The sequence below is a fragment of the Arabidopsis lyrata genome (assembly GCF_000004255.2).
Source record: "Arabidopsis lyrata subsp. lyrata unplaced genomic scaffold ARALYscaffold_6, whole genome shotgun sequence".
NCBI lineage: Eukaryota > Viridiplantae > Streptophyta > Magnoliopsida > Brassicales > Brassicaceae > Arabidopsis > Arabidopsis lyrata.
Genome location: NW_003302550.1, coordinates 8,276,749 through 8,294,359, shown reverse-complemented (window position 1 = coordinate 8,294,359; position 17,611 = coordinate 8,276,749). Strand labels below are relative to the sequence as shown.

Genomic DNA, 17,611 nt, shown 5'->3' with positions numbered 1-17,611 from the left:
CTAATCTCCTGCGGACTAGTGGTTAATAAAATAACTCGAAGAAGATGTGAAGGGAACAAAAGGGAACAAAAGCTGCATACTTTGATTCATCATCTTTCCGAAAATGTCGTCAAACTTTACAGTGGAATCGTGTAGCGTTGATTCGGAGGAAGGGGTGAAGCTTCACACGAGAGTCTTCAAGCCCAGAAACGAAGGAGAAGAAGTCAGCGACGATGGGAATCTGGTGATAGTATTGGTCCACCCGTTCTCGCTCTTGGGTGGTTGTCAAGCTCTGCTCAAAGGCATAGCTTCTGAATTGGCCTCTAAGGGTTTCAAGGCTGTCACTTTCGATACAAGAGGTGCCGGAAAATCCACCGGAAGAGCTACTCTTACCGGCTTTGCTGAGGTCAAGGATGTCGTCGCTGTTTGTCGCTGGCTTTGTCAGAATGTTGGAGCTCATAGGATCCTGCTCGTCGGTTCTTCTGCTGGTATGCAATTCAAGTTTTGATTTTGTTGATCTGGGTTTTTGTTTGAGTTTGATTGCAAGTTAAAGTCTGATGCTTTGATTCGTGTTTCTGATTTTTGTGTTCGATCTGGTAATTGCTTCTTACAAGTTAATCTGGTAACAATTGATTTCGAATTCATTCTATGGATTCCAGATTGAGGGCATTGCTTTGTGTTTGATCTGTTGGTTTTGTGATAAAAATTGTGACTTTTTTTGCTACTTACTCAGTTCTCATTAGCAGCATTACCATGGGTTGATGACAGAATAATTGGTTCTAGGTTATGCTTTTGTTCTTTTGTTTGAAGTGATGTGGAGAGTTTGCTCATTTACTTGATATTATCAGCTGAGATCACTTTGTTCCGGTTTGGTGTTGGTCATGTTACCATTTCACTTAAGTTCCATTTTTCTCTCTCGTGTATCTCTAAGGTGGTTTTAGTTGATGTAATTCACGCCGTGTAGATTAAGCATCTTTTCTTGTTCCTGTTTCCATGTTCCATGTTTGAGTATAGGATGAGAATGGAGTAAGAAAGTTCAATCCACTGTGGAAAGAAGAAGATTAGCATTGTTTTAAATTTTAACAGATTCAATTTAGAGTGTCTAGGTGATTTTGGGGTAGACTTTATCAGATGTTACAGTTTCCCGGAAATTCTCGTTTGTTCTTCTTATCCACCGAGAGAACTCTGTTTCTTGTTTATGTGTCACAATTGACATGGATGCTTTCAGGAGTTTTGTATTACTATGAAAGTATCAGGTCTAGGCTTGCTTTCAGTGTTCCCTTTTATTGGTAAACATGAATCTTTTACGTGTTTGTCACTCGTAATGGATTTTCCTTTATTTCTTTCTGAGCATAGAACCAAGAACAAATAAGAAATTCGTAGATGAATATTACAGCATCTAATACATCTTCTACCCATAGTGACCGCCTAACGTTCTCTGATATGACGTGTGTAATTGATGAACTGATCACATTACTCTTCTATTGAATATTCTGTGACAAATTTGATATCTCATGCCAACTTCTGTATATTGTAAAAGGTAAAAAAAATTGAAGTTATGACTCTATGGCAGGTGCACCAATCGCAGGATCAGCGGTGGATCAAGTAGAGCAAGTGGTGGGATATGTGAGTTTGGGATACCCATTTGGCCTAATGGCCTCCATTCTGTTTGGACGACACCACAAGGCCATTCTCTCATCCCCTAAACCCAAACTCTTTGTTATGGGAACACAAGACGGGTTCACTAGCGTTAGCCAGCTAAAGAAGAAGCTGAAGTCTGCAGTGGGACGCACCGAAACACACCTCATTGAAGGCGTTAGCCATTTCCAGATGGAAGGACCTGAATATGATTCTCAGGTGACCGATATCATATGTAATTTCATTTCATCCTTGTAAAATTGCACATGAATCCGGAAATTACTTGGATAAATATTTATAAACACAACCATATTAGGTAAAAACTTTTAGCGGAGGAGTTTGAAGTCCTTCTCCACTATGCACTAAAAGAATTGTTTTCATATTTTTAGTTGTTACCACTTTCTCTATCAGATAATTCTTCAAGCTTTTGCAATTGCGTCGAGAAGTGTTTGCTCACGACCATGTCATCATCCTAAGGAGACAGATCAAGTTTCATACTAGGATGACAAAAACAAATCCTAATCTTAGCTCTATTATTAATTGTATGAATCTATCTGGGAGTTGGTAAAATGAATAACATCTACATGAAAAGCATTCATAGGCGACATCTCCATGCACAACCACTCACAAAACAGTGAGTTAAATAAGATAATATAAATGATAAAAATAAACAAACATCATCTAGATCAATGTACGACAAAGGCTGACAGAACACTTTTAGAATCTAAAAATGAAACAAGAAAATTTAGTTCCGCAGACCAACCCCAAAGTGAAACCTTCCCGCGTGTTGATCGTTGAAGGCATATTCAAGGCGTAGCGGCCCCAACGGAGAATCAACACGCACCCCTAAACCATACCCATAACCACTTCCGGGTTTCAGTCTTGCCCCAGCAGGATCACCTAATGGGCATAAAATAACAAAGATGAAGGTTCCCTGTGATTCTAAAGCTATCACAAGCATATATGGAAAGACTCAGAAGGAGAAAAAAAAAGAGAGCCTAGTCTGTACCTGGGACGGTGGATCCTGATCCCAGATCAGTGCCATAATCTGTAAAAATAACGCCTTCGACCGGTCCTCTCTGCACAATAGGGCAAGAATGCGAGTCATAATATTCGTACCATTGGGAAATGAGATCTTAGGAATGTTCAGAGAAAACCCCTACCACTGGGAAAGACATCTCCCCCGAACCAACTACATATGACCGACCAGATCCTACAGCACCCTCTTCGTAACCTCTTATGCTGTTTGTTCCACCGATGACGAATGCTTCATGAGGTGAAAAGTTTCCCACCACATGTCCACCAGACAGACTATAAACATGAACAAGGTAAGATACAGTATATAAAACTTGGGAAATGATGATTCGAATCCCAAAAGGCGAATAGAGAGCTCAAGAAAACTATATGCTGCAAAGGAGGTTAGCATACCTAAAAAGAAAACGAGCTGGTCCAATGTGTATGCCTTTTCTGGCACGTCCAGTCACTCGATTGAAACATAACCATTCAGGCAAAACAGGAAGCCCTTGTTCCATGTTAAACGCAAACTGGTATAGAGATACAGATAGAATTAGGCACTGAAAAAAGAAGCGGAAGATGTACCAACAGAGGTCTCAGACTGACCATTGTTGATCCTCGGTCACCTGAGCCAGTATAAATGCTTTCAAGTTTTGCTAGCAAGGTGTCATCATGGGTCTTACCACTGCATGAGTAACATTAAATAGCATCTATCAAATTCATATGGCTAAATACAGCATTGGTGAAACAGTGAGCAAAACCAAAGACAAATCATTCTTTGGGACATATATACCTTGCGGTTAGAGGGCTACTGTAGAAGTCCTTAATGATAGGGTTTCCTTGTTCATCACGAGCACCAGCATGCTGAAACATTAAAATTAAAACGAAATTAAGGATAAGGTATATATTGGTCAAAAGTCTAAAATTTACCAGTTTCGATCTAATAAGAGACGACAAGAACATATAATTTAGTTGCTTTAACACCATTATTACTCAGGATTCGTACAGAAACTTATAAAATATTGGGAACAGTAGATACCTGAAATATAAGTCCAGCAGTACCACTCCACTTTGGCCTGAATGGACGACTGTATTCGATACCTGCTGTAACCCGACCAATTGTGAGACTACTATTGTCTGGTTGATTGCCGTGAACAAGATTCCCCGGTGTTCTTGAATTCTAACACAATACGAAGCTCCTTAGTCTATTAGTCAACTCAGCATTTTCATTGAGATGAACAGAGCCAGAACCAGTAAAGGTTTTACCTGAACCATAATAGATCTGGATGTCCTCTTGTCATCTCCTTCAATCCATGGATCAGTGTAGTTTATACGAAATATAGAGTCAATTTGGCCCCTCTCTAGGGAAACATTAAGCTTCTGGTTTCTTCCAAACAGATTGCGGTGGGAATAAGCGAAGCTGCATAAAATAATTACTTCAATTACATCAGTAATGCATTTATGAAATACACACAGCCTAGGCCAGAATTAAAATGAATCGTTACAAATGAAATAAACATAATTTCATGCTACAAAAAACAGCAATGTCATATGATTTTACCTTCCAATTAGTCCTGATAGGGGGCCACTTGTGATCCTACAAAAAAAATGAATTGGACAAACCTCGTCGTCAAGTTACCAAAGAAAAAAAGTGAATCACAGTAAGGAGCAAACAAACTAAAACTTACCCACTAGATATCCCACCACCAGCAGAGAAGCCACCACTGGGACGCTCGACACAGTTCATGATCAAATCAACCTTCCCAGTATCTAAAAATCGCAAGAATTAAAAACAAGAAAAAGAAGAAAGTTTCAGAATCAGACACTGTCAAAACCTTTTGTTATTGTGCCTAAGGATAAGCAAGGCATTTACTTTCTCCACTCATACTACTGCACCTTAAGCACAAAATGAAAATTAAAAGCATTACCTGAAAATAAAGAAATACATCTACTCACCTCCTGCCGGTTGAGGAATAATACTAACATCTTCCATGATTCCCATGGCTAGCACAGTGTCTACATCCCTCTTCCCTTGGAGCATGCTGTAGACCTACATCGACCAAAAGCCAGATTAGACAAGATGTATCTGTAGAGGTCCTACTTCGAGGCTCATGCATAAAGACAAATCTTTAAGGTCAAAATTTATGAAGAAACATACATGATACCATAAAGAGTGATTAACCTTAATACAAAATAAGATCTCCAAGGGATTTCATAAATAGATGATGCAATCAGAAGTGGTTTTTTAACCCAGGTAGACTATGAAGTTTTAGTCAGTGACTTATCTTTACATCTAAGCTGAGAAATGCTAAAAAAATACCTGTCCCTTCTTTGTTGTGAGTTGCCTTAGTATTGTCTCAGGGCTAGTCTTCCCTTTAGTTGGTTCCCCACTAAATATAGAAGGCACCATTATCAAATAACAGGAAGCTACAAGTGCCATCGAGAATACAATTTAAACCAATATAAACTACATTCAAAAGGGAGGGATTGGCACCAGCTTACGTCTTACGATCAAGGAATCGGATGGATATGTTGTTAACCTCTGCTTCAGCAACTTGAAGCCTTACTATACCTCCAGAAAGCGTGTCAATATCTGAAACCTGCAATGGCAGGCAACAGAATGTCGATTCTAACCACAAAGTAAAAGACTGAATGCAGGATGTAAAATTTGTGTCCAAACAACACTTACAATTCCGAAAAGACCACGCTCCATGTACCAACCATTGATGGATGTAATAGCTTCCTCCAGTCTCTTAATATTAATCACTTTCCCTACACAACTTCACACCAACATTTAATTACCCTATCCAATCAAACACACACCGAACACAAGGAACCCACCTAACTAGCCTCAATAAATTTACATCCGTAAACTAAGTGCAATTTCAAATAATGCTCTGTTTTGGGGCATGGAAACATTTTGGGCGTACTACTTACCCCTAACCTATCTTCTTCATTCAAGGCTAACACATTTGTATTAGAAAAGTTTTTGCTTCAGCATTAGTACTCGAAATTTTTATCAGGTTCCAGTATCATGAATCCATTTTACTCACAAAGTAAATAAATGATTTGAACGATAAGTCTAGTACAGTACAGAAGAAAAACAACAAGCCAAATTGGAGGAAGATACGTACCAAACCCATCTCGGAAAGCTTCCTGTATGAACTTGGAAGGAAGAACATTTGCATTTTCACAGACTAACCCACGAAATTCTTGGTTTGGTTCTACCTTATGGCAAGAAAATGAGAATTATTTGTATCCCAAAAACATAAAAAAAGACAACTTTTTTTTCCTCCAAGATAAATTTTTTCAAAAAGAGTAACACTCAGAATATTACCTGAAACATCAATCGAATCCCGTCTCGTGTATCAACAGCAACAGGCGTACAAGAGCAAAAGTACCCACTTTCTATAATCCTATGCACATCCTCTTGTACCTCACGAATGGTTAATGCTGAATTTGCTCTACAAGCTTTCAAAGCAGCCAATGCCTCCATTTCCAAATCCTTCCTCTCAAGCTCCTCACCATCCTTGGTTCTTACTAAAACCTCGCTAATCAGAACTCGTTCCTCCGCGTTTCGACTCACTGAGTGACCCTTCTGCTGCTGTACTATATCCTTCCCTTCCACGGACTGAGTCGACTCGTTAGGTCTAGTTAGAGACAAAGAGGCACAACAGAGCAGAGGCGAGTTAAGTCCACGGATAATCTCAACATTCTCATCTCCTGAGCCAGACGACCAATTCAATTGGGTAGATTGGATAAGCGACAATGAAATTGGAGAAGACTTCCCAATCATAAGCTGAGTGACTGAATTGAGCATCTGAGTCGGTAAATTGGGACGACGAACCGAACGTGGAGGAGTGTGGCGATTCCTTAGCGATTCGAGCATTTGAGTTAGTGAGAGACGAGTATTACAGAGCTGAGAGACGAAGGTTTTAGAGCAGGATTTGAGATTGGTGAGTAAAGAGTGCTCTTTGGAAGATGGAGAATGGATTCTGATAGAAGATGAAGAGAAGCGAACATCATCTTGGTGGTGGTCATGCATTGTTAATCGTACTCGAGAGCGAAATTGAGGAAATGTCAAGGAAGAAGAAGAGCTTTAGGATAAAAACCTAAGAACAAAAAAAAAAAAAAAGAGAGCTAGGGTTTTTGATTCGGAGTAGAAGATGATGAGTGAAAAAAAAGAGGTGATATTGAAAATTTATTTAATTTTAGAAATCTTGCTGGCTTTTCGAAAATAAAAATAAAACTGCAACTATAGTAAATCATTGGGAAAATAATTTATTCAAGGGTAAATTAGTTTTTTTTTTGGGTTAAAAAGGATAAATTACTAACACTATTCAAAACATAAATTAGAAACATAGAAGTTTTAATTAGGTTTTTGAAAGTAGAAAAAACATGTGAAATGCATTAGAATCCTCCAAAAAAACGTTGCTTGATTTCTCCAATTTATTTTTCCTGATTTTATTGATTCATACTCATGAATGTCGAAACAAGGACTACTGAATACTTTTTCTGTGATTTTTTTCCTTATTAGTCATAGTCACAAAAATTTAAGAAAACCCAATTTTGTCACCTTGTAATAATTTTAAACTTATAGAGAGTTTTGGCTCTTATTAAGCCAAGTTCGTCTGGCAAGATATATACATCTCTAAACATCAACCCTTATATATTGCCATCTCATTAGCAGTGCTACGACACAACTCACACAAGTATGAAATAACCAGAGAACACACCGAGAGGACCAGAGATGTATTGAATTATGAGAATATAAAGCTTCAGTTATATATATATGCAAAGTCTGGCTCAGTATGAAGAGGCATAATCCTATGATTAATGGTACCACTCCAATCATCGTAGAGTTTTATTTATTTTTTTATTTCTTGAATACCAGGAGGTTCTGGGCCAAAGCCCGTAATCCTCCATGCCCGAACCCACAGCATGTAATATTAGTTTCGTTCCAAACGTCACTCGAACCGGCGACCTCTAAGTTTCGCCTAGAATCTTTACCAGTTGAGCTAACGACACTTGGTCGTAGAGTTATATTTTACTTTACAAAAAAAAAATCCTTTTAAAAGAAAGAACATACTGTACGTTTGATCCAAATAATGTATCTTTAAATCTGATTTTGCATTTCTTACACTAGTTTCTATCTTAAGACATAAAGAAATTGACCGTGGCTGATGATGGAGTTTTCCTAGATATGTGATGACAAATGGTTGAAACTTCACCCATCACTGAATCTCAGCCACTAAAACTTATATACTAAATATAGGATCGAACCAAGGCAAGGCAACACCGTACATAACCAGAATAAAAATGAAGAACAACAAAAAAAAAACAGTTGCTAAATGATTTTTCTTCTTTATCGGCAAGAAGAGAGTGATAAGGTGAGAAATGGATCGTATCGCGGTGAGAGCAAAGCGGAAAGAGCTAGGGATATCATGCATGCTTAACACGGAGGTTGGTGCAGTCCTTGCCGTCATTCGTAGACCCCTTTCGGAAAGTTACCTTTCTCCCCAAGAAACAGACCACTGTGATTCATCAGTCCAACAATCTCTAAAATCTCTTAGAGCCCTTATCTTCAATCCTCAACAAGATTGGCGCACTATCGATCCTTCGGTTTACCTCTCTCCTTTCCTCGAAGTTATTCAAAGCGATGAGATCCCGGCTAGCGCCACAGCTGTCGCCCTTTCCTCCATCTTGAAGATCCTTAAAATCGAGATTTTCGATGAGAAAACACCTGGTGCAAAAGATGCTATGAATTCAATTGTTTCGGGGATTACTAGTTGTCGTTTGGAGAAAACAGATTTGTTGTCCGAAGATGCTGTGATGATGAGGATTCTTCAAGTTTTAATCGGAATCATGAAACATCCATCCTCTGTACGTTCATTAACTTTCACCTTTATAGTAAAAATGTTTATTTTTTCCTTCTAAATTTTTAAACAATAAGTTATGAATAAAACAGGAGTTATTAGAAGATCAAGCGGTTTGCACTATCGTCAACACATGTTTCCAAGTGGTGCAACAATCTACCGGTAGAGGAGATTTGTTGCAACGAAATGGAAGATACGCAATGCACGAACTGATTCAGATCATTTTCTCTAGATTACCTGATTTTGAAGTCAGAGGAGACGATGGTGGTGAGGAATCAGAATCTGATACTGACGAAATAGACATGAGCGGCGGATATGGAATCCGATGTTGTATCGACATTTTTCATTTCTTATGTTCGTTGCTCAATGTTGTTGAGGTTGTTGAGAACTCGGAAGGGACAAGTGTTCACACTGCAGACGAAGATGTGCAGATTTTTGCTTTGGTTTTAATCAATAGCGCGATTGAGTTAAGTGGTGATGCGATCGGGCAACACCCTAAGCTTCTTCGGATGGTTCAAGACGATCTATTTCACCATTTAATCCATTATGGAGCTTCTTCAAGCCCGCTTGTTCTATCGATGATCTCTAGTTGTATACTCAATATATATCACTTCCTCCGCAAGTAAGTCCTCTGTTTCTTTATTACATTCAAACCTAAAAACTCTGTTTATTCTCAACTTTGTCTGACAACAATGTGTTGATTTATTAGGTTCATGAGGCTACAGCTCGAAGCTTTCTTCTCCTTTGTGTTGTTGAGAGTTACAGCTTTTACAGGCTTCCTTCCGTTACAAGAAGTTGCTCTTGAAGGGCTAATCAACTTTTGTCGACAACCCGCTTTCATAGTCGAAGCCTATGTGAACTACGACTGTGATCCAATGTGTAGGAATATTTTCGAAGAGACCGGAAAAGTTCTGTGTAGGCATACCTTCCCTACCTCTGGTCCTTTAACCTCTATACAAATCCAAGCCTTTGAAGGTCTTGTGATCTTGATTCACAACATCGCTGACAATATGGATAGAGAGGAAGAAGAGGGTGCTGAAGAAGATGATAACTCCAATGCGATTAAGCCAAGCCCCGTTGAGATTCACGAGTACATACCCTTTTGGATAGATAAGCCAAAAGAGGATTTTGAGACGTGGGTAGATCATATAAGAGTGAGGAAAGCTCAGAAGAGGAAGCTAGCGATCGCTGCAAATCATTTCAATAGAGATGAGAAAAAGGGTTTGGAGTATTTGAAGTATAACTACTTAGTCTCAGATCCTCTTGATCCAATGGCATTAGCTTCATTTTTCAGATTTACACCGGGTTTGGATAAGACAATGATTGGAGATTACCTTGGAGATCCTGATGAGTTACATCTCAGTGTTCTTAAAAGCTTTACACATACGTTTGAGTTCACGGGTATGAATCTTGATACCGCATTGAGGACATTTCTTGAGTCATTTCGGTTACCGGGAGAGTCGCAAAAGATCGAACGTATGATTGAAGCTTTCTCTGAAAGATTCTATGATCAACAATCATCTGATATTTTTGCAAGCAAAGATACTGTTCACATTTTGTGTTACTCGCTTATAATGCTCAACACGGATCAACATAACCCTCAGGTTAGGAAGAAAATGACAGAAGATGAGTTTATCCGCAACAACCGAGCAATTAACGCGGGAAATGACCTTCCAAAGGAATACCTATCCGAGCTTTTTCAATCCATTGCAACAAATGCATTCGCTTTATCGACACATTCAGGTCCTGTGGAAATGAATCCAAATAGATGGATTGAGCTGATGAACAGAACAAAGACGACACAACCTTTTAGTCTCTGCCAGTTCGATCGGCGAATAGGAAGGGATATGTTTGCAACCATTGCAGGTCCATCAATAGCCGCTGTTTCTGCATTCTTTGAGCATTCAGATGATGATGAAGTGCTTCATGAATGTGTGGATGCTATGATCTCTATAGCAAGAGTTGCTCAATATGGCCTTGAAGACATTCTTGACGAGCTCATAGCTTCCTTTTGTAAATTCACAACGTTGTTAAACCCTTACACTACACCCGAAGAGACTTTGTTCGCATTTAGTCACGATATGAAACCGCGAATGGCTACTCTCGCGGTTTTCACGCTCGCTAACAACTTTGGTGATTCTATTAGAGGAGGGTGGAGGAACATTGTGGATTGTCTCTTGAAACTTAGAAAGCTTCAGCTTCTTCCACAGTCTGTTATTGAGTTTGAGATAACAAATGAGGAAAATAATGGCGGATCAGAATCCGACATGAACATTGTTTCAAACCAAGACACAAAATTTAACCGACGACAGGGTTCTAGTTTAATGGGTCGGTTTTCACACTTCTTGGCATTAGACAGCGTGGAAGAGTCTCTGGCTCTTGGAATGAGTGAGTTTGAACAAAACCTTAAAGTCATAAAACAATGCAGGATTGGTCAAATATTCAGCAAGAGCTCGGTGTTACCGGATGTTGCGGTGTTGAATCTAGGCCGGTCTTTAATCTATGCAGCTGCTGGGAAAGGACAGAAGTTTAGTACAGCGATAGAAGAAGAAGAGACGGTCAAGTTCTGCTGGGATTTGATCATAACCATTGCGTTATCTAACGTCCATCGGTTCAACATGTTCTGGCCAAGTTACCATGAATATCTACTCAATGTTGCAAACTTTCCGCTCTTTTCACCCATTCCGTTTGTCGAAAAAGGGCTCCCGGGTTTATTTAGGGTATGCATCAAGATTCTTGCTTCTAACCTTCAAGACCATCTACCAGAGGAGCTGATTTTTAGGTCCTTAACTATAATGTGGAAGATAGATAAAGAAATCATCGAAACATGTTATGACACAATAACAGAGTTTGTCAGCAAGATCATTACAGTGTACTCTGCAAATCTGCATACCAATATTGGGTGGAAAAGCGTTTTACAACTACTTTCTTTATGTGGAAGGCATCCAGAGACCAAAGAGCAAGCTGTGGATGCTCTCATCGGTTTAATGTCGATAAACGCATCGCATCTCTCGCAGTCAAGCTACGCTTATTGCATCGATTGCGCCTTCAGTTTTGTTGCTCTAAGAAATAGCTCTGTTGAGAAGAACTTGAAAATATTGGATCTCATGGCAGATTCAGTGACAATGCTAGTAAAATGGTACAAAACGGCCTCGACTGATACCGCGAATAGCTACAGCCCGGCAAGCAACACAAGCAGTTCATCTTCCATGGAAGAAAACAGCTTGAGAGGGGTTAACTTTGTTCATCATCTTTTCCTCAAACTCTCAGAGGCTTTTCGAAAAACGACACTTGCACGACGAGAAGAAATAAGGAACAGAGCAGTGACGTCTTTGGAGAAAAGCTTCACCATGGGTCATGAAGACCTTGGATTCACGCCATCGGGTTGTATATACTGCATCGACCATGTCATATTCCCAACAATTGATGACTTGCATGAGAAGCTTCTAGACTATTCAAGGCGCGAAAACGCGGAAAGAGAGATGAGAAGCATGGAGGGGACATTGAAGATAGCTATGAAAATGCTCATGAACGTTTTCTTGGTTTACTTGCAACAGATTGTAGAAAGTGCTGAGTTTAGAACTTTTTGGTTAGGAGTGTTGCGGAGAATGGATACGTGTATGAAGGCGGATTTGGGAGAGTATGGAGATAATAAACTTCAAGAGGTTGTGCCTGAACTTTTGACCACCATGATTGGTACCATGAAGGAGAAAAAGATTTTGGTGCAGAAGGAAGACGATGACCTTTGGGAGATTACTTATATTCAGATTCAATGGATTGCCCCATCCCTCAAGGATGAGTTATTTCCTGATGAAGAGATTTAGACTCTTTTTTTTTTGTACCAATGTAATTCATGATTTGATTCTCATATATGAATATGATCAACTTCAAGAAAGCCATGAGATTCTGGATATGGTTTCTACTAATTCACTAGAGCGATCATCAATTTTATGGCAAATAATCCATATTAATTAAATATACCGTTATAAGTCTCATTCAATTACCACTTACCACATTAGTCTCCATATTTTTAGACAACACATTAACTCCATATATAAGAGTGGCAATTTGAAAATGATAAGATTAGCTAATTTCGTAAATGGTAACAAATTTTGGATGTGATGGGGTGACTCTATATTCTTTGAATGGTAAAAAATAATTGGGATCCTTTGGAAAAAAAATATTAAATTATTTTGACTATTATATGTAATTGAAGCACATAAAAAGATCTGATTCATATGTTTCTATCTATTTTTCTTCATTTGATTCATATATACTGAAACACAACATAGAAATAAAAATCAACACTGCTAAGAAAAAGGAAAGAAAAAAAAATCAACAGTGAAAATGAACCTAGTAAGATACATGGATATTAATTACATACCGAATCAACTGCTGTAAAGATAAGATTAGCAGATTTTCTAACCAAAAAAAAAGACAAAGACCACCACACAAGCCTAATTAAAACATGGGTCAACGTGGAATAATTCTGTAACAGTATTCTCCACTTTCTTTGGCCATCCTTCTATATAAACGACCATACTCTCCAATTTGTTCTCTAAAACGAACTTAAAAGTAACAAAGTAGACAGAAAGTTTTTTTTACCTCTTCCTTGCTTGTTGTGTGTGTATTCTTTCATATACAATTGTTTTGTTGTAACTATGGAGAATACTATAACGAGCTCCACCTCCTCACCCAAGGGCCGGGGAGTAAATTTCTCGGCCCCGAGAGGCTTTGGTTCAAAATTTAAGACAAAATGTAAAGAAACCTTCTTTCCCGATGATCCATTCAAACCGATATCGCAAGAGCCAAACCGTTTGATAAAAACAAAAAAGTTATTGGAGTATTTTGTACCAATCTTTGAGTGGCTCCCAAAGTACGATATGCAAAAACTTAAGTACGATGTGCTCGCAGGAATCACCATCACCAGTCTTGCCGTTCCTCAGGGTATAAGCTATGCTAAGCTCGCCAGTATCCCTCCCATCATTGGCCTATGTGAGATCCCCTCCTCTTTTCTTTTTTTTTTTTTTTTTTTTTTTTTTTTTTTTTAAATTATGCATCATCTATTTTATAGGAATAATTGTATCCAATGAAAAATAGTTAAGAAATAGTATGATTTTTAAAATTGTTAAATATGTTTCTTAAAGTGATTTTTGCAGAAAGGTGTAATTCGATTTTGCAAAATAACTAATAAATTATTGCTGTTTTCATATTAATAAAATATAATATTTCCGTTCGCAAATATGTTTTTTTTTTCCTGCAAATATGTTTGTACTTGTATATTTATGTTTGGGCTGTTTGGGCTACCGTTCAGCCATGTAGCTCATGCTAATATGGTACCTACCAGTATAATTCTGAATCATTTATCTTTCTCCATATTAATAATAACTTGTACTCCCTCTGTTCATAGATTTTTTATGTTCTAGTGTTTTGAGTTTGTTCCACAAAGATTGATTTTCTAGATTTTTTCTTTATTTTTAATTAATTGATATTAATAAATCGTAGATTTCAAGACGCAATGATTAACTGTTTCAGAATATTATTGGTTCATAGTTTATTAAGAAATGTTTAATAAAAATAAATAATTAAACAATGATTGTTTCTAAAAATATGTGAAATCTCTAGAAAATCAATCTTTTAGGAACGAATGAAATATATATTAATATTGATTCTGAATATACAGTATGAAGCCACTTGAGTTTGATTTTTCAAGAGTGTCTTCTTTTTAAAAAGACGAATATAAAAATGATTTTTTCTTGTGGTTTTTCATAAATAGTTAACCAATGAAATCTTGATAGTCCATATGTAGACAAGTTTTCCATGTTTTTCTTGTGTCACTAAAATAGATAGAGGAACCTAAAATAGAAACGATGTTGGCAGTACGTTACACAAACTGACATTCGGTGTTGCTCAACTGTACTTGTCTCAATTTATTTCTCTTCCAATTTTGTTCATATGAAACAACAACAAGAAACTCTTATATTAGGTTAATTTCTTTGTATTTTTGAAATATGACAGTAAAATTATTCCAAACTAAATTTTAATATTGAACATTTAACTTTTTTTTTTGGGTTAAACCATTGAGCATATATCTAATAATTCCATTTTTTGTTAATAAATTATGGGAATTTAGATTCAAGTTTCGTGCCGCCATTTGTGTACGCCGTGTTCGGAAGTTCAAACAATCTGGCAGTGGGAACAGTCGCAGCATGCTCTTTGCTGATAGCTGAGACATTCGGTGAGGAAATGTCCAAAAATGAACCTGAACTCTACCTTCATTTGATCTTCACCGCCACTCTCATCACCGGTCTATTCCAATTTGCTATGGGCTTCTTGAGGTTTTTAATTCTACATATAATCTCTATCTTTATGTTAAAAAGTTTATAGTTAGTTAAAGAAACAAAAAATATACATAGGTTGGGGATATTGGTGGATTTCTTGTCACACTCGACCATAACGGGCTTCATGGGCGGTACCGCAATCATCATTCTCCTCCAACAGCTTAAGGGCATCTTTGGACTAGTCCATTTTACGCACAAAACCGATGTCGTATCAGTTCTCCACTCAATCTTAGACAACCGTGCTGAGGTCATCTCTCTTTCTTTTTCTTTAAAAAATATATAAATCCAAGAATTTGTTACCAGTGGCTAATTGTGTTATCCTGGGAGGGTGTTACTTGGTGCAGTGGAAGTGGCAAAGTACCTTGGCTGGTGTCTGCTTTCTTGTATTTCTACAATCCACTCGATACATAGTAACTTTCTTCTTCTCTTTATTTCATTTATTTAAGTCTTTTATCCACTTAGTAGAGACAAAACCATTGGATTTGGACCCACTCAAAATCTTCCGCTTTTCTTTTCTCTATTTTTTTGTAATCATTCCTCACTTTTTCACATACCACTTTGACTTTGATTTTTTTTTAATAACAATAATTTAGCTACGATTTTTCATTATTTTCACTGAGGCGGACCTGAGCACATTAACATGTAATAATACAATGGGACTCTCACTTTTTTAGGAAAAAAATATATTATAAAAGAACCCTATTTCAAAAAAAAAAATTATTATAAAAAAAAAAACCTACTACAATTGTTATTTTGTTATAATAGGATCCCAGAATTGGTTGGTACGGCTCACATAGGCACCCTTTTCACATATGTTAAAAGTCAAATGGCTTCTCAAATGCTTAACAAGAATTAACACGTTTTAAAATTTGTAAAACTATTGCAGAAGCAAAAATACCCAAAGCTATTTTGGGTATCAGCAATGGGTCCAATGGTGGTCGTCATTGTGGGTTGCGTTGTTGCTTATTTGGTGAAAGGAACAGCACACGGCATTGCTACTGTGAGCAATGCATTCATATACACATATATATGCAAACATAATTAAGCTTATGCGAACATTTTTTAAAGCTTGAGCAACTAGGGCTTCTATTAATAGTATGTCTTTTCAAACAGGTTGGGCCTTTAAAGAAAGGACTAAACCCTCCTTCAATTCAACTTTTGAACTTTGACTCCAAGTATCTAGGGATGGTGTTTAAGGCTGGAATCGTCACTGGACTCATCGCTTTGGCCGTAAATAATTATTTTCATCTTCTTTATTTTCTTTAGATCATATATTTGACTATGTATATGTATGATTTTATAAAAAGATGAATGGATAATTTCAGGAAGGGATAGCGATTGGAAGAAGCTTTGCTGTAATGAAGAACGAACAAACGGACGGGAACAAAGAGATGATAGCATTTGGTCTTATGAACGTAATTGGCTCCTTCACTTCTTGCTATTTGACAACGGGTAAATAATAACAAATATACTGACATATTTTTTACCAAAGATCTTAAATGTATAGTTGTAATTAATATCGACGCTAACTAATCATGGATGGAGTATTCAGGGCCATTTTCAAAGACAGCGGTGAACTACAACGCGGGGACAAAGACACCGATGTCGAATGTAGTGATGGGCGTTTGTATGATGCTTGTACTTCTCTTCCTAGCGCCTCTGTTCAGCTACACACCACTGGTTGGTCTCTCAGCTATCATTATGTCAGCCATGTTGGGTCTCATCAACTACGAGGAGATGTACCATCTCTTCAAGGTTGACAAGTTTGATTTCCTCGTCTGCATGTCTGCCTTTTTCGGTGTTTCCTTCCTTAGCATGGACTACGGTCTCATCATCTCCGTTGGGTTTTCTATCGTAAGAGCGTTGTTGTACGTTGCAAGGCCCTCCACTTGTAAACTGGGAAGGATACCAAACTCGGTTATGTTTAGAGACATAGAACAGTACCCAGCTTCAGAGGAAATGCTTGGTTATATCATTCTTCAATTAGGCTCTCCAGTCTTTTTTGCCAACAGCACTTACGTCCGTGAACGGATCTTGAGGTGGATTCGTGATGAACCTGAAGCCATCGAGTTTCTTCTCCTTGATCTCTCTGGTGACTTTTCATTTTCTTTTTTGTCTACAATGTTACCAAACAAATATATTTTCTTTTCATTTTTTTGGTTACTAATTAAAAATTGTCGTCGCAGGAGTTTCAACCATTGACATGACCGGGATGGAAACACTACTCGAAGTTCAGAGAATCCTTGGATCAAAAAGCATCAAGGTTTTTACTCTTCACTAATTCTAAGTGTCCTTCTAATATTATACGAAACCTCAATTTGATATATCATTAAAAATTTTAATTGCAGATGGTGATTATAAATCCAAGATTTGAAGTCTTGGAAAAGATGATGTTGTCACATTTCGTAGACAAGATAGGAAAGGAGTATATGTTCTTATCCATTGACGATGCAGTTCAAGCATGCCGATTTAATCTTACCACCTCCAAGCCGGAACCGTGACCTTCTTCTTAGTTATTAGTGGGAAGGTTATAATAAAATGCGTATCTTTTTTTTTTTTTTTGTCAATGGAAATTTAAACTGCTTATCTTGAATTATGGGAATTAAATGTAGTAGGCTCAAAATCATGAAATGGTTTTTAATTAGACCACTACGATTGCTTCGTGGCTATGAGAGAGTTGTAACCGAGAGAGAGAGAGAAGCAAGGAAACGATAAATGGAAATTTTAGTATTATTGACTAAAACAAAAAAACCATTGTACAAG

General features: G+C 37.6%; 4 protein-coding genes across 4 annotated transcripts; 3 read left to right on the top strand and 1 right to left on the bottom strand.

The window, feature by feature from the left end:
• The first annotated feature begins 18 nt into the window (after positions 1–18).
• Positions 19–2,024, top strand: LOC9307966. Its single transcript, XM_002873911.2, has 2 exons — positions 19–467; positions 1,553–2,024. Exons 1-2 carry the CDS (start codon positions 104–106, stop codon positions 1,873–1,875), a joined length of 687 nt encoding a protein of 228 aa, XP_002873957.1. The 5' UTR covers positions 19–103; the 3' UTR covers positions 1,876–2,024.
• A 154-nt stretch (positions 2,025–2,178) lies between these two features.
• LOC9310024 (outer envelope protein 80, chloroplastic) lies at positions 2,179–6,794 on the bottom strand. The gene is made up of 16 exons (XM_002871850.2): positions 5,969–6,794; positions 5,766–5,859; positions 5,321–5,403; positions 5,134–5,231; positions 4,952–5,021; positions 4,588–4,681; positions 4,320–4,401; positions 4,193–4,228; positions 3,898–4,051; positions 3,671–3,811; positions 3,425–3,495; positions 3,238–3,316; positions 3,046–3,161; positions 2,781–2,928; positions 2,627–2,696; positions 2,179–2,517 (listed from the first exon to the last, which is right to left on the bottom strand). The coding sequence occupies exons 1-16, from the start codon at positions 6,674–6,676 to the stop codon at positions 2,363–2,365; spliced, it is 2,199 nt and encodes a 732-aa protein (XP_002871896.1). The 5' UTR covers positions 6,677–6,794; the 3' UTR covers positions 2,179–2,362.
• Positions 6,795–7,774: 980 nt separating this feature from the next.
• Positions 7,775–12,420, top strand: LOC9310023 (ARF guanine-nucleotide exchange factor GNL2). Its single transcript, XM_002873910.2, has 3 exons — positions 7,775–8,514; positions 8,600–9,129; positions 9,217–12,420. Exons 1-3 carry the CDS (start codon positions 8,029–8,031, stop codon positions 12,329–12,331), a joined length of 4,131 nt encoding a protein of 1,376 aa, XP_002873956.1. The 5' UTR covers positions 7,775–8,028; the 3' UTR covers positions 12,332–12,420.
• Positions 12,421–13,060: 640 nt separating this feature from the next.
• Positions 13,061–17,599, top strand: LOC9310022 (probable sulfate transporter 3.5). Its single transcript, XM_002873909.2, has 10 exons — positions 13,061–13,502; positions 14,641–14,845; positions 14,924–15,095; positions 15,193–15,258; positions 15,735–15,848; positions 15,962–16,078; positions 16,174–16,300; positions 16,401–16,940; positions 17,035–17,111; positions 17,197–17,599. Exons 1-10 carry the CDS (start codon positions 13,169–13,171, stop codon positions 17,347–17,349), a joined length of 1,905 nt encoding a protein of 634 aa, XP_002873955.1. The 5' UTR covers positions 13,061–13,168; the 3' UTR covers positions 17,350–17,599.
• Positions 17,600–17,611: the final 12 nt, after the last annotated feature.

Coding starts and splice junctions, on each gene's coding strand:
- LOC9307966 (XM_002873911.2), top strand. CDS start 104: ATGTCGTCAAACTTTACAGTGGAATCGTGTAGCGTTGATTCGGAGGAA. Junction 468..1,552: donor GCTCGTCGGTTCTTCTGCTG/GTATGCAATTCA, acceptor ACTCTATGGCAG/GTGCACCAATCGCAGGATCA.
- LOC9310024 (XM_002871850.2), bottom strand. CDS start 6,676: ATGCATGACCACCACCAAGATGATGTTCGCTTCTCTTCATCTTCTATC. Junction 4,052..4,192: donor CTATCAGGACTAATTGGAAG/GTAAAATCATAT, acceptor TATTTTATGCAG/CTTCGCTTATTCCCACCGCA. Junction 2,518..2,626: donor ATCAGGATCCACCGTCCCAG/GTACAGACTAGG, acceptor TATGCCCATTAG/GTGATCCTGCTGGGGCAAGA.
- LOC9310023 (XM_002873910.2), top strand. CDS start 8,029: ATGGATCGTATCGCGGTGAGAGCAAAGCGGAAAGAGCTAGGGATATCA. Junction 8,515..8,599: donor TCATGAAACATCCATCCTCT/GTACGTTCATTA, acceptor TGAATAAAACAG/GAGTTATTAGAAGATCAAGC. Junction 9,130..9,216: donor ATATATCACTTCCTCCGCAA/GTAAGTCCTCTG, acceptor TTGATTTATTAG/GTTCATGAGGCTACAGCTCG.
- LOC9310022 (XM_002873909.2), top strand. CDS start 13,169: ATGGAGAATACTATAACGAGCTCCACCTCCTCACCCAAGGGCCGGGGA. Junction 15,096..15,192: donor TCTTAGACAACCGTGCTGAG/GTCATCTCTCTT, acceptor TACTTGGTGCAG/TGGAAGTGGCAAAGTACCTT. Junction 16,079..16,173: donor CTGGACTCATCGCTTTGGCC/GTAAATAATTAT, acceptor GGATAATTTCAG/GAAGGGATAGCGATTGGAAG.